Source organism: Nerophis ophidion, linkage group LG17, assembly GCF_033978795.1.
Source record: "Nerophis ophidion isolate RoL-2023_Sa linkage group LG17, RoL_Noph_v1.0, whole genome shotgun sequence".
Lineage (NCBI taxonomy): Eukaryota > Metazoa > Chordata > Actinopteri > Syngnathiformes > Syngnathidae > Nerophis > Nerophis ophidion.
The window spans coordinates 8,363,680-8,378,233 of record NC_084627.1 but is presented as its reverse complement, the minus strand read 5'-3'; the positions used below and the strand labels follow the sequence as shown (position 1 = coordinate 8,378,233).

The window sequence follows — 14,554 nt, the reverse complement described above, 5'->3', positions numbered from 1 at the left end:
ATAAATACAAATATATGACGTGTATGTACCCTAATAATATAATGTTGAAGTACCCACTGCATTCTTTACAATGCCCACTAGATGACGACATTTTCCACTCACTTCAAAGCAAACATTGTACTGTTAAAAAAAACAAAAACAGGACGGTTTTTAAAAATCTGGTCACAATACATACATTAAAATATATATATTTAATAATTATAAAGCATATATATAATCATACATAAACATGTATATTTGTATAATTATATATATATAAATAGATTCATACTTCCGCACTGATAAATATAAATATATGACATGTATGTACCCTAATAATATAATGAAGTACCCGCTGCATTCTTTACAATGCCCACTAGATGGCGACATTGTCCACACACTTCAGAGCAAACATTATACTGTGAAAAACAGAACGTGTTTTGGCAATCTGATTACAATACATACATTAAAATATATATATCTAATAATTATGAAGCATATACATGATCATCCATATACATATTGTATAATTATATAAATAATAACAGATTCATACATCTGCACTGATGAATAAACACAAAAATTTGACATATATGTACCCCAATAATATAGTGTAGAAGTACCCACTGCATTCTTTACAATGCCCACTTGATGGCGACATTGTCCACACACTTCAGAGCAAACATTATACTGTAAAAAAAAAGTTTTTTTGGCAATGTGATTATATATATATGGCGCAGTGGTAGAGTGGCCGTGCGCAACCCGAGGGTCCCTGGTTCAAATCCCACCTAGTACCAACCTCGTCACGTCCGTTGTGTCCTGAGCAAGACACTTCACCCTTGCTCCTGATGGGTGCTGGTTGGCGCCTTGCATGGCAGCTCCCTCCATCAGTGTGTGAATGTGTGTGTGAATGGGTAAATGTGGAAGTAGTGTCAAAGCGCTTTGAGTACCTTGAAGGTAGAAAAGCGCTATACAAGTACAACTCATATATATATATATATATATATATATATATATATATATATATATATATATATATATATATTTATTATATATTTAATAAGTATGCAACATATATGTGATCATTCATATACATGTATGCATATATTTTGTATAATTATATATATGTATATATACATATATACAACAATGTAAAAACACTATTTTGAGCAGAAAAAGTGGCCAATTTATTGCATGGTTTTACATTTTTAATTTCCATTTACAAGTCACAGCAGATCCAAAACATTCAACTCACTCAGCCATGTCGTCCACACATATTTACATTTAAAACGGCTCACAGGATCATTGAAGTAGTTGATGCACTGAAAATAAACCAGAAGAATGTTTGTAAATTAAATGTTTGTCAGTAGTTTCTGAGCTTTAAGGTTATTGGGAGAATAAAATAACAACAATGAGCTTTTGCTTCATGTGTTCACACTTCCTGCCTTGTGGACTTTGTGTCTCAGCATCCTCAAACAGACTTTGTGAACTTTGACCCCTCGTCCTCTTCTTCTGCACTTCTGCAGCACGGCCATCAGGTGGCGCTGCTCCTCCGCATCAGCGCTGGACCGCAGCCTGGAAAGTTCTGCTTCCCGCAGGACCGCCGGTGACCCGCTGCTGCACTCGGACAGTGACAGGAAGCACAGTGACCCATAATGGGTTGTTTGTGAGTGTGTGTGTGTGTGTGCGTGAGTGTGTGTGTGTGTGTGCGTGTGTGTGTGTGTGTGTGTACGCACTAACATTTGATCGAGAGTGTCGTCCTTTAGCAGGAAGCATGATGGGGACAGGAGGCCCAGCAGGACGTTCTGCACCGGGGTCAGCGGCTGGTGCTGTCGGGTCAAAGTGTGGAAGGTTCTGGAAGCAGACAAAAGGTGAGAGTCGGGTGAAAGGAACAAAGATGTGACAGATGTGTGTTATGTAACCAATCAGTGTGTGTGTCCTACTTTTGTGTTACAAAATGTTTGTTGTGTTTGCAGTGTGCACTATTCTGCTGCAACAGCACCCGTGAAAGAGAAAAGGTTCTACTGCAGTCCTGCAGGTGGCAGTAATGCACACAACTAATACAATCAATGTGTTTTTTTCAACACTGCTCCATCTGGTGGACACGGAGGTTTACTGCAACACTTGGCACAAATCTGGCTCGCCACACCTTTTAATGTTGCCCACCACCTTATTTAATGTGGTCCACCATTTGATTCTACGTGGCTTGCTACATTATTTAAACATTGTTTAAAATGGTTTGACACATTATTTCATGTAGTCCGCCACATTATTCCATGCGGCCCGCCAAATCGTTTTGTGGTATACCATTTTATTTATGTATTTGATGTGGTCCACCTCATAACTTATAGTGGCCCGCCAAATCCTTTTCTTGGTCTACCATTTTATTCACGTGGCCTGCCACATCATTTGATGTGGTCTGTCACATCATTCCACTGTCCCGCCAGGTCATTCAATGTGGCCCACCACACTAAATTATCTAAATTGGCCTGCCACATTATTCAAATTGGTCCGGCACATCATTTTACGTGGCCTGCCACACCATTTAATGTGGTACACCACATCAATTCATGTATATGAATGATAATATGACTATGCAAATTGTGTATGTATATACTGTATATATATATATATATATATATATATATATATATATATGTGTGTGTGTATATGTATTCATATGCATGCAGATATGCATCTGTGTGGATACATATACATATACATAGATACATCTGTCATCTCTATCTTTTTTTTTTTACTATTTATACTACCATATTGTATATGCACCTTAGGAGGAGCTGCTCCAATTTTGTTGTTCTTTGAACCTGTTCATTGCAATAATGACAATAAAACTCTATTCTATTTATATATATATATATATATATATATAGATATACACACATATATATATATACACACACACACACATATATATATATATATATATATCCATTTATATATTTACATACATACATAATTACATACATATATACAGAATATATATACAGTATATACACAATTATATACATACATTCAGAATATATATATATATGTATATATATACACAGTATACACACACACATATATATATAAATGCATACATACATATATACATACATACATACATACACACTGTACATACATACATATATATATACATATATACATACAATACATACATACATATATACAAATATATATACATACATACATACATACATACACAACATATATAGACATATATAAATGTGTATATATATATACATATATATATACATACATACATATATATACATATATACATACAATACATATATATACATACATACAGTACATATATAGACATATATAAATATGTATATATATATATACGTACATACATATATATACATACATATATATATATATATATTATTATATATAGATAATATATAGCATCTACGCAGCAACCACTGAATTGAATTATATTGTATATATTATTGTATTATATATTGTAAATATATATTGTATATGTATAGGGGTGGGACCTAATAAGTTTACTTCTTCCCACTCCCTTTTGAGCCAATCTTAACATCTACAAAAGATTAGTCACATGTAATGTTTTCAATGTAGGTGTAAATATAATGTATTTATATATTTCTTTTGTATTTTATGTCATTCTCTTATTTTGTTTGCATGGCTCAAAATAAACCATTCATTCATATATATACATACATACATACATATATATACATACATATATATACATATATGTATGTATATGTATATATTCACTGTTAGGAGAGGCCCTATGAAGGCAGCCATGTGTAATAAAAAGTAGTTTGAACCGGGCCAACCATAAATTCCTCCATCTGTGTCGTTTTTGGGTAAATTTGCCGTGTAATATTTAATATTTGTGAACGCTCACTTTTCAACTGAGTAAAGAAATAAGTAACCTTGCAGATGTGGAAAGAAAGACGGTACCTGCGGGTGCAGTGGCAGTGGTACATGGTCTTGGACTCGGAGTTGAAGAGCCCATATCTGGTCCTCTTGGGGGGGATCTTGTCCCTGCACTCATCCAGGATCTTAAAGACACTGCAGGATCCCTTCTGGCCTGAAGGGGGAGTCAGAGGTTTATTTGTGGTGGTGAAAAAGCTAAATAAATATGGAGGACATGACACACCGACACTGGCCTCGGATTGGCTGCTGCCGTTCCCAGGCGACGATACTGCCGCCATGGCCAAGGCTGAAGGGGGCGTGGTCAGGGACGTGAAGGCTAAGGACACGCCGGGGACGCTGGTTGCCGTGGGGACGCTGGACTGGTAGGGCGTGGGCGGGTGGACCTCGGCGTACAACGCCATCTTGCTTTCCTTGCACCTGTCACGCAAGGCGGTTAGCTTAGCACACTGCTTCTGAAACACTTTTTACCTCGGCTTTGAACCCTGAGGCTTATAAAACAGTGCCACTCAGTTGGGGCTTTTTCTTTGCTGACAGCAAGCAGTTTAAAAAGAAAAAAGCAAACATATTGAACAGGTGTGTTATTGTTTGTGCTGTGGGTCATCTTTTGGGCGTGTTTGCTCACTGCAGGTGTCCTAACATTGCATTGCACTTCTGTGTGAACCGAGCTGTAGCCGTCCGCAGCGTTTCTACTCCTATGGATTCTTCATTCATCACTCCAAGCAACGTTTGCAAGTTTTACAATATAACTAAAACAATTCGTACTTGCTAAAGCGTCCCGTGTGTGATGTCTGTAGGAGCGTTTTCATGCACATTTGTACGTGCTATCGTAACGTAATCGAGCTAGCCTTGTTAGCATTAGCAACAAGAAAGTTTGATCATATTACGCCTGTACTGGCTCACCTGCACTGGCTTCCTGTGCACTTAAGATGTGACTTTAAGGTTTTACTACTTACGTATAAAATACTACACGGTCTAGCTCCAGCCTATCTTGCCGATTGTATTGTACCGTATGTCCCGGCAAGAAATCTGCCTTCAAAAGACTCCGGCTTATTAGTGATTCCTAGAGCTCAAAAAAAGTCTGCGGGCTATAGAGCGTTTTCCGTTCGGGCTCCAGTACTCTGGAATGCCCTCCCGGTAACAGTTCGAGATGCTACCTCAGTAGAAGCATTTAAGTCTCATCTTAAAACTCATCTGTATACTCTAGCCTTTAAATAGACCTCCTTTTTAGACCAGTTGATCTGCCGCTTCTTTTCTTTCTCCTATGTCCCCCCCTCCCTTGTGGAGGGGGTCCGGTCCGATGACCATGGATGAAGTACTGACTGTCCAGAGTCGAGACCCAGGATGGACCGCTCGCCTGTGTATCGGTTGGGGACATCTCTACGCTGCTGATCCGCTTGAGATGGTTTCCTGTGGACGGGACTCTCACTGCTGTCTTGGAGCCACTATGGATTGAACTTTCACAGTATCATGTTAGACCCGCTCGACATCCATTGCTTTCGGTCCCCTAGAGGGGGGGGGGGTTGCCCACATCTGAGGTCCTCTCCAAGGTTTCTCATAGTCAGCATTGTCACTGGCGTCCCACTGGATGTGAATTCTCCCTGCCCACTGGGTGTGAGTTTTCCTTGCCCTTTTGTGGGTTCTTCCGAGGATGTTGTAGTCGTAATGATTTGTGCAGTCCTTTGAGACATTTGTGATTTGGGGCTATATAAATAAACATTGATTGATTGATTGAATATGCTAACACGTTTACAAGTGTCTGTGCTTTTCCGCCATCTAGTCACTGCCGTTGTGTCCTTGGGCAAGACACTTTACCCACCTGCTCCCAGTGCCACCCACACTGGTTTAAATGTAACTTAGATATTGGGTTTCACTATGTAAAGCGCTTTGAGTCGCTCGAGAAAAGCGCTATATAAATATAATTCACTTCACTTATTATTAACTTACAATGGCATTCTTTTTGTATTGTTTCCATTTCACAAATTCCTCAGTAAATTCACCAAAACGTCACCGTGGAGTTATTGAGTCTGTTTAGCTGATTGGAAAGCTAACTTGCGCAGCTAGTGGGTCCATGACCATGACTTCTGTTTTGTTTGATCTGCCGTTTTACTGCCGTGTGACAGAAACAATTAAGGAATGTAAATAAACATTTACAAAATATCGGTGTAAATAACTCATATTCATATTCATATTCTACTCAGTGGCCTAGTGGTGAGAGTGTCCGCCCTGAGATGGGTAGGTTGTGAGTTCAAACCCCGGCTGAGTCATACCAAAGACTATAAAAATGGGAGCCATTACCTCCCTGCTTGACACTCAGGTTCAAGGGTTGGAATTGGAGGGCGGGGGGGCGTGACAGAAAAATCTGTCCCTAAGGGAGGGGGCGTGACGGGAAATCCTTGTATGACAAAGCTAACGCAAAAGGACGCACGTCCCAAACCAGTTCCTCTGCGCACACTGCAGCCTGTGCGACAAGCGGAAGCAGTGCATGTGCAGCACGTTGAAGAAGGTGTAGCCCACCACGGCGGCCATGCTGTCCTTCGCCTCCAGCAGGCAGCGGCGGAACCTGGGGGGGGGGTCAGAGGTCAGAGGTCAGAGGGAAAAGGGCACACGCGGTACGAGCGCCAGGAGCCCGGGAGCTGGGACGCGTACTTGTTGTCGCAGTCGCAGTGAGACATGGTGAAGATGTTGGAGTTGAAGACGCCAAACCGGGAGTGAAAGGACAAGATGGCGAGCTGGCACTGGTCGTGCTGGCGGCAGCAGCCGTCCGTGTCGGAAAAGACGCCTGGGGACGACACGGCAGTCACATGACTCGCCATTTTTTCACGTCGTACTTCTTCACGCAGCGAATATATTGCATTGCCCGTCTGTTTGGACCGAGCTGCAGCCTTCCACAGCGTTCCTACTCCTAAAGATGCTTCATTCGTCCTTCCAAGCAACGCTTGGAAGTTTTACATCATAACTAAACTAAAACACTTTATGCCAACTATTTTGTGAATCTTCTTTACAAGCCCTGCCTGTTATAGAATACTGGTTTCATGTCATAATATCATATACAACTATGTAATAATTTATAATATAATATATATAGATTAAATAAGGAAATAACATTATAAATACGATATAAATAACAAAAATACATGTGTACTAGAAGTACACATGTGTACTAGTAGTACTAGTGGTAGTAGAAGTAAACACATGTGTACTAGTAGTACTAGTGGTAGTAGAAGTAAACACATGTGTACTAGTAGTACTAGTGGTAGTAGAAGTAAACACATGTGTACTAGTAGTACTAGTGGTAGTAGAAGTAAACACATGTGTACTAGTAGTACTAGTGGTAGTAGAAGTAAACACATGTGTACTAGTAGTACTAGAAGTACACATGTGTACTAGTAGTACTAGTGGTAGTAGAAGTAAACACATGTGTACTAGTAGTACTAGAAGTACACATGTGTACTAGTAGTACTAGTGGTAGTAGAAGTAAACACATGTGTACTAGTAGTACTAGTGGTAGTAGAAGTAAACACATGTGTACTAGTAGTACTAGTGGTAGTAGAAGTAAACACATGTGTACTAGTAGTACTAGTGGTAGTAGAAGTAAACACATGTGTACTAGTAGTACTAGTGGTAGTAGAAGTAAACACATGTGTACTAGTAGTACTAGAAGTACACATGTGTACTAGTAGTACTAGTGGTAGTAGAAGTAAACACATGTGTACTAGTAGTACTAGTGGTAGTAGAAGTAAACACATGTGTACTAGTAGTACTAGAAGTACACATGTGTACTAGTAGTACTAGTGGTAGTAGAAGTAAACACATGTGTACTAGTAGTACTAGAAGTACACATGTGTACTAGTAGTACTAGTGGTAGTAGAAGTAAACACATGTGTACTAGTAGTACTAGTGGTAGTAGAAGTAAACACATGTGTACTAGTAGTACTAGAAGTACACATGTGTACCAGTAGTAATAGTGGTAGTAGAAGTACACATGTGTGTAGTAGTGCTAGTAGTAGTAGTGAAAGTACACATGTGTACTAGTAGTACTAGAAGTACACATGTGTACCAGTAGTACTAGTGGTAATAGATGTACACAGTTGTACTAGTAATAGAATTGCACATGTGTACTAGTAGTACTAGTGGTAGTAGAAGTACACATGTGTGTAGTAGTGCTAGTAGTAGTAGTATAAGTACACATGTGTACTAGTAGTAGTAGTAGTACATGTACATACATGTGTACTAGTAGTAGTAGTATAAGTAGACATGTGTACTAGTAGTACTAGTAGTAGTAGTAGTGGTTGTGCAAGTGCATACTTGTGTACTAGTAGTAGTAGTGGTAGTAGTAGAAGTACACATGTACTAGTAGTACTAGTAGTAGTAGTAGTACAAGTCCATATATGTGTACTAGTAGTATTAGTAGAAGTACACATGTGTACTAGTAGTGCTAGTAATAGTAGTAGTGGTTGTGCAAGTGCATACTTGAGTAGTAGTAGTAGTAGTGGTAGTAGTAGAAGTACACATGTGTACTAGTAGTACTAGTAGTAGTACAAGTCCAAACATGTGTACTAGTAGTAGAAGTATAAGTACACATGTGTACTAGTAGTACTAGTAGTAGTAGTAGTGGTTGTGCAAGTGCATACTTGTGTACTAGTAGTAGTAGAAGTACACATGTACTAGTAGTACTAGTAGTAGTAGTAGTAGTACAAGTCCATACATGTGTACTAGTAGTATTAGTAGAAGTACACATGTGTACTAGTAGTGCTAGTAATAGTAGTAGTGGTTGTGCAAGTGCATACTTGAGTATTAGTAGTAGTAGTGGTAGTAGAAGTACACGTGTACTTGTAGTACTACAAGTCCAAACATGTGTACTAGTAGTAGAAGTACACATGTGTACTAGGAGTACTAGTAGTAGTAGTAGTGGTTGTGCAAGTGCATATTTGTGTACTAGTAGTAGTAGAAGTACACATGTACTAGTAATAGTAGAAGTACACATGTGTACTAATAGTACTAGTAGCACAAGTCCATACATGTGTACTAGTAGTATAAGTACACATGTGTACTTGTAGTACTACTAGTAGTAGTAGTGGTTGTGCAAGTGCATATTTGTGTACTAGTAGTAGTAGTGGTAGTAGTAGAAGTACACGTGTATTAGTAATAGTAGAAGTACACATGTGTACTACTAGTACTAGTAGAAGTACAGAGGTGTACCAGTAGTATTAGTAGAAGTACACATGTGTTCTAGTAGAAGTACACATGTGTACTAGTAGTACTAGTAGTAGAAGTACATACATGTGTACTAGTAGTACATACATGTGTTGTAGTAGTAATAGTAGTAGAAGTACACATGTGTACTAAGTTTACTAGTAGTAGTAGAAGTACACATGTGTACAAGTAGTAGTAGTTGAAGTACACATGTGTAGTAGTTTTGATAGTAGTAGTAGAAGTACACTTGTGTACTAGTAGTACAAGCAGTACTAGTAGTAGTACAAGTACATATGTGTGTACTAGTAGTAGTAAAACTACACATGTGTACTAGTAGCACTAGTAGTAGTAGTACAAATGTGTACTAGTAGTACTAGTAGTAGAAGTTCACATGTGTACTAGAAGTACTAGTAGTAAAAGTAGTAGTAGAATCAATCAATCAATGTTTACTTATATAGCCCTAAATCACGAGTGTCTCAAAGGGCTGCAAAAACCATTACGACATCTAGTAGTACTAGTGGTAGTAGAAGTACAAATGTGTACTAATAGTACTAGAAGTACACATGTGTACTAGTACTTGTAGTAGTAGAAGTACACATATGTAGTAGAAGTATAGAGAGTGTGTAGCAGGTGTTAAGTACCTAAGTCGTCATAAGACTGCGCCTTGTTTCCGGATCCACACCAAAGAGTTCCTGGAACGATGAAGCCTCTTTTGACACGCCGGTGACCTTTCACCTCAGGCTCCGTGGTCCTGGTGCCACGCAGGGACACGCACGCATCCCCGCGAGCGCGCACGGCCTCGAAGAGCGCGCCGGCAAAAGGCCGGTGCAGGCGCTCCCGCGCGCACGCCAAAACGTGCTCGCGCACCGCCGCCGCGTCGTCGCTCCACGCGCAGGCGAGCAGCGCGCCCTCGCGCGACCACACGCTGTGGCGGAGACGCGCCGAGGAGACGAAAGTCACGCGCACGCCGCCGCTGGGCGAGAGTCTGGCCCGCGCGCACGCGGCTCCCGCCAAAGTCCACCTGAGGAGAAGCACGAGCAGGGCGGCCGCGCGCGTCATCGTGCACGCCCTTGAATGATGGCCCGGTGGAGAAGTCCTGCGTTAAAAGGAGGACATGGGGGCGTGGCCACAGCCCATGACACATTGATTTCTGCTAAGTCAGCACTTTAAACACGCCCCCTGGTGGCAGACAAACATCAGAAGAGGACATCGGGCAAAGGTTATGTATTCAAATATATACATATACATATACATATATATATATATATATATGTATATATATATATATATATATATATATATATATATATACATATATATACATATATATATATAGGGCTTCACGGTGGCAGAGGGGTTAGTGCGTCTGCCTCACAATACGAAGGTCCTGCAGTCCTGGGTTCAAATCCAGGCTCGGGATCTTTCTGTGTGGAGTTTGCATGTTCTCCCCGTGAATGCGTGGGTTCCCTCCGGGTACTCCGGCTTCCACCCACTTCCAAAAACATGCACCTGGGGATAGGTTGATTGGCAACACTAAATTGGCCCTAGTGTGTGAATGTGAGTGTGAATGTTGTCTGTCTATCTGTGTTGGCCCTGCGATGAGGTGGCGACTTGTCCAGGGTGTACCCCGCCTTCCGCCCGACTGTAGCTGAGATAGGCGCCAGCGCCCCCCGCAACCCCAAAAGGGAATAGGCGGTAGAAAATGGATGGATGGATATATATATATATATATATATACATATATATATATATATATATATATATATATACAGAATCTCTAGGCGCAGTCAAGGCGTTGAGGGGTTCCGGTTTGGTGACTGCAGGATTAGGTCTCTGCTTTTTGCAGATGATGTGGTCCTGATGGCTTCATCTGACCGGGATCTTCAGCTCTCACTGGATCGGTTCGCAGCCGAGTGTGAAGCGACCGGAATGAGAATCAGCACCTCCAAGTCCGAGTCCATGGTTCTCGCCCGGAAAAGGGTGGAATGCCATCTCCGGGTTGGGGAGGAGACCCTGCCCCAAGTGGAGGAGTTCAAGTACCTAGGAGTCTTGTTCACGAGTGGGGGAAGAGTTGATGGTGAGATCGACAGGCGGATCGGTGCGGCGTCTTCAGTAATGCGGACGTTGTACCGATCCGTTGTGGTGAAGAAGGAGCTGAGCCGGAAGGCAAAGTTCTCAATTTACCGGTCGATCTACGTTCCCATCCTCACCTATGGTCATGAGCTTTGGGTCATGACTGAATGGATAAGATCACGGGTACAAGCGGCCCAAATGAGTTTCCTCCGCCGTGTGGCGGGGCTCTCCCTTAGAGATAGGGTGAGAAGCTCTGCCATCCGGGAGGATGCCACCCGAACGCCTCCCTAGGGAGGTGTTTAGGGCACGTCCAACCGGTAGGAGGCCACGGGGAAGACCCAGGACACGTTGGGGAAGACTATGTCTCCCGGCTGGCCTGGGAACGCCTCGGGATCCCCCGGGAGGAGCTAGACAAAGTGGCTGGGGAGAGGGAAGTCTGGGTTTCCCTGCTTAGGCTGTTGCCCCCGCAACCCGACCTCGGATAAGCGGAAGAAGATGGATGGATGGATGGATATATACATATATATATATATATATATATATATATATATATATACATCCATTTTCTACCGCTTATTCCCTTTTGGGGTCACGGGGGGCACTGGCGCCTATCTCCTATAAATATGAGTAGAACTTATGGGGAGTAGAGCTTTGATGAGCTGAAGGCCGTTCGTGACGACAGTAATGTGTGTTGAGGTCCTGAGCGAGAGTCCGGTCATTCAGGGCCTGGGGGGCTTTGGGTTTATAGTTCATAAGGGCCCTTAATCCTCTCCACACGGCTGCAGAGTCATTGGAGCTGAACTGCTCCTGTAGACGGTTAGAGTACACAGATTCAGCTTTCTCCACTTCCCTGTTGAAGTGCTACTTGGCTTCTCTGTAGATACTCCGGTCCCTGCTCCTCCACACAGTGACCTTTTTCTTGCGCAGTTGTCGGAGTTCGGGTTTGAACCAGGGCTTGTCATTGTTACAACAAGCTCTGGTGCGCGTTGGAATGATGATTGAACTGTATGTATGAGGTCATAATGTCCGTATACTCGTCCAGATTGTCTGTGGCTGCTCCAATTGCCTCCCAGTCTGTCGTCTCCAAACATGCATGCAGCTCATGCACAGCTTCAGCGGTGAAACACTTAATGGTCTTCATAACAGGTTTAGTCATTCTCTGTCTGTATGAAGGGATTAAGTGCACCATCACGTGATCTGATAGTCCAGGGGTCGGGAACCTTTTTGGCTGAGAGAGCCATGAAAGCCAAATATTTAAAAATGTACTTCCGTAAGAGCCATATAATATTTTTTTAACACTGAACACAACCAAGCGCGTGCATTTTTAGGTAAGACCAACATTTCTAGAGTATAATAGGTCTCTTATTCTTTGTAATAATTATTCTGAAGCTAACTGTGGAAGGGGCGTGGCCTGTGGGCCTGCAGCAAACTGGGGTGTCCCAGGACCGGCCTCGAAATCAGCGACAGGTGCGTAGAAGGCCCACCTGGGCCTTGTTCTCTAATCACCTGTCGCTCTGTTATAAGCAGCACCCAGGAGGAGAGACGGGGTGGAGGCTGGAGCCAGAGCGCGAGAGAGAGAGAAAAATACAATTGCTGGAAAGCAACTGAGAGACTTATTGAAAAATAAAACAATAATGTAACCCTGAAAAGGGCCCTCATGTCGGTGGTCTGAAGAACCCCCAGGAGCGCAAGCCCCACACTAACCAATAATAAATAAATTACTACTGACCATGGATGAAGTACTGACTGTCCAGAGTCGAGACCCAGGATGGACCGCTCGTCGGGACCCAGGATGGACCGCTCGCCTGTATCGGTTGGGGACATCTCTACGCTGCTGATCCGCTTGAGATGGTTTCCTGTGGACGGGACTCTCACTGCTGTCTTGGAGCCACTATGGATTGAACTTTCACAGTATCATGTTAGACCCGCTCGACATCCATTGCTTTCGGTCCCCTAGAGGGGAGGGGGTTGCCCACATCTGAGGTCCTCTCCAAGGTTTCTCATAGTCAGCATTGTCACTGGCGTCCCACTGGATGTGAATTCTCCCTGCCCACTGGGTGTGAGTTTTCCTTGCCCTTTTGTGGGTTCTTCCGAGGATGTTGTAGTCGTAATGATTTGTGCAGTCCTTTGAGACATTTGTGATTTGGGGCTATATAAATAAACATTGATTGATTGATTGATTGATTGATTGATTGATTGATACTTATCATTAACGCAACTTTGTGAACATAAAAAAGCATGAGAATGTTTTATATTTTGAACGTTATTTTTAACACTGTGATTACAAGTGGAATTCATTACTTATCGTGTTAAGGAATGTCAGCTCTGATCTATCTGAGAACCAGATGCAGTCATCAAAAGAGCCACATCTGGCTCTAGAGCCATAGGTTCCCTACCCCTGTGATAGTCCATGGGCAGCACGCGGGACTGCATGACATGCCTTGCCTACTGTGGTGTAACAACGATCCAAAATGTTCTCCTCTCTGGTCGGGCATTTAATAAATTGTCTATACTTGGTTAATACCTGGCGAAGATGTCCCTTGTTAAAGTCACCAAGCACGATAACAAGGGAGTCCAGAAAAGACCGTTCCACGTGTAAGATCTGGTCTGCATGACACTCAGCGCACGCACATCCGCGCTGGGCGGTATGTTGGCAGCCACCAGAATGAATGAAACAATCTCACGCGGTGAGTAAAAGGCCGTACAGTGGATGAAAAGATATTCCGGAGCAGGAGAGCAGTGTTGGGATATCACCGTCACTTCTGTACACCACTTCTTCTTCTTGTTGAAGGAGCAGACTCCACCGCCTCTTGTTTTGCCGTCTCAGGATCTTTCTGTGTGGAGTTTGCATGTTCTCCCCGTGAATGCGTGGGTTCCCTCCGGGTACTCCGGCTTCCTCCCACCTCCAAAGACATGCACCTGGGGATAGGTTGATTGGCAACACTAAATGGTCCCTAGTGTGTGAATGTGAGTGTGGATGTTGTCTGTCTATCTGTGTTGGCCCTGCGATGAGGTGGCGACTTGTCCAGGGTGTACCCCGCCTTCCACCCGATTGTAGCTGAGATAGGCGCCAGCGCACCCCGCGATTCAAAAGGGAATAAGCAGAAGAAAATGGATGGATGGATGGGGATAGCAGGTCCATTCTATGTGTCATACTTCATCATTTCGCGATATTGCTATATTTCTGCTGAAAGGATTTAGTAGAGAACATCCACGATAAAATTCACAACTTTTGGTCGCTAATAAAAAAGCCTTGCCTGTACCGGAAGTGGCAGACGATATGAGCGTGACGTCACGGGTTGTGGAGCTCCTCACATCTGAATATTGTTTACAATCATGGCCACCAGCAGCGAGAGCGATTCGGACCGAG

The 14,554-nt window shown here is 42.6% G+C and overlaps 1 protein-coding gene across 1 annotated transcript; it reads right to left on the bottom strand.

Moving 5' to 3' along the window:
• Window positions 1-1,142: 1,142 nt before the first annotated feature.
• pla2g3 (phospholipase A2 group III) lies at window positions 1,143-10,205 on the bottom strand. Its single transcript, XM_061876052.1, has 7 exons — window positions 9,753-10,205; window positions 6,565-6,697; window positions 6,344-6,478; window positions 4,142-4,335; window positions 3,943-4,072; window positions 1,720-1,833; window positions 1,143-1,596 (listed from the first exon to the last, which is right to left on the bottom strand). The coding sequence occupies exons 1-7, from the start codon at window positions 10,168-10,170 to the stop codon at window positions 1,404-1,406; spliced, it is 1,317 nt and encodes a 438-aa protein (XP_061732036.1). The 5' UTR covers window positions 10,171-10,205; the 3' UTR covers window positions 1,143-1,403.
• Window positions 10,206-14,554: the final 4,349 nt, after the last annotated feature.

Bases quoted from the DNA above. Each gene is read 5' to 3' on its own strand.
- pla2g3 (XM_061876052.1), bottom strand. From the start codon at position 10,170: ATGACGCGCGCGGCCGCCCTGCTCGTGCTTCTCCTCAGGTGGACTTTG. The intron at 4,336-6,343 runs GTGCGTCCTTTT...CTTGCGTGACAG, and splicing joins CAGAGGAACTGGTTTGGGAC to GTGCAAGGAAAGCAAGATGG. The intron at 1,597-1,719 runs GTTAGTGCGTAC...GTCCGAGTGCAG, and splicing joins GACGACACTCTCGATCAAAT to CAGCGGGTCACCGGCGGTCC.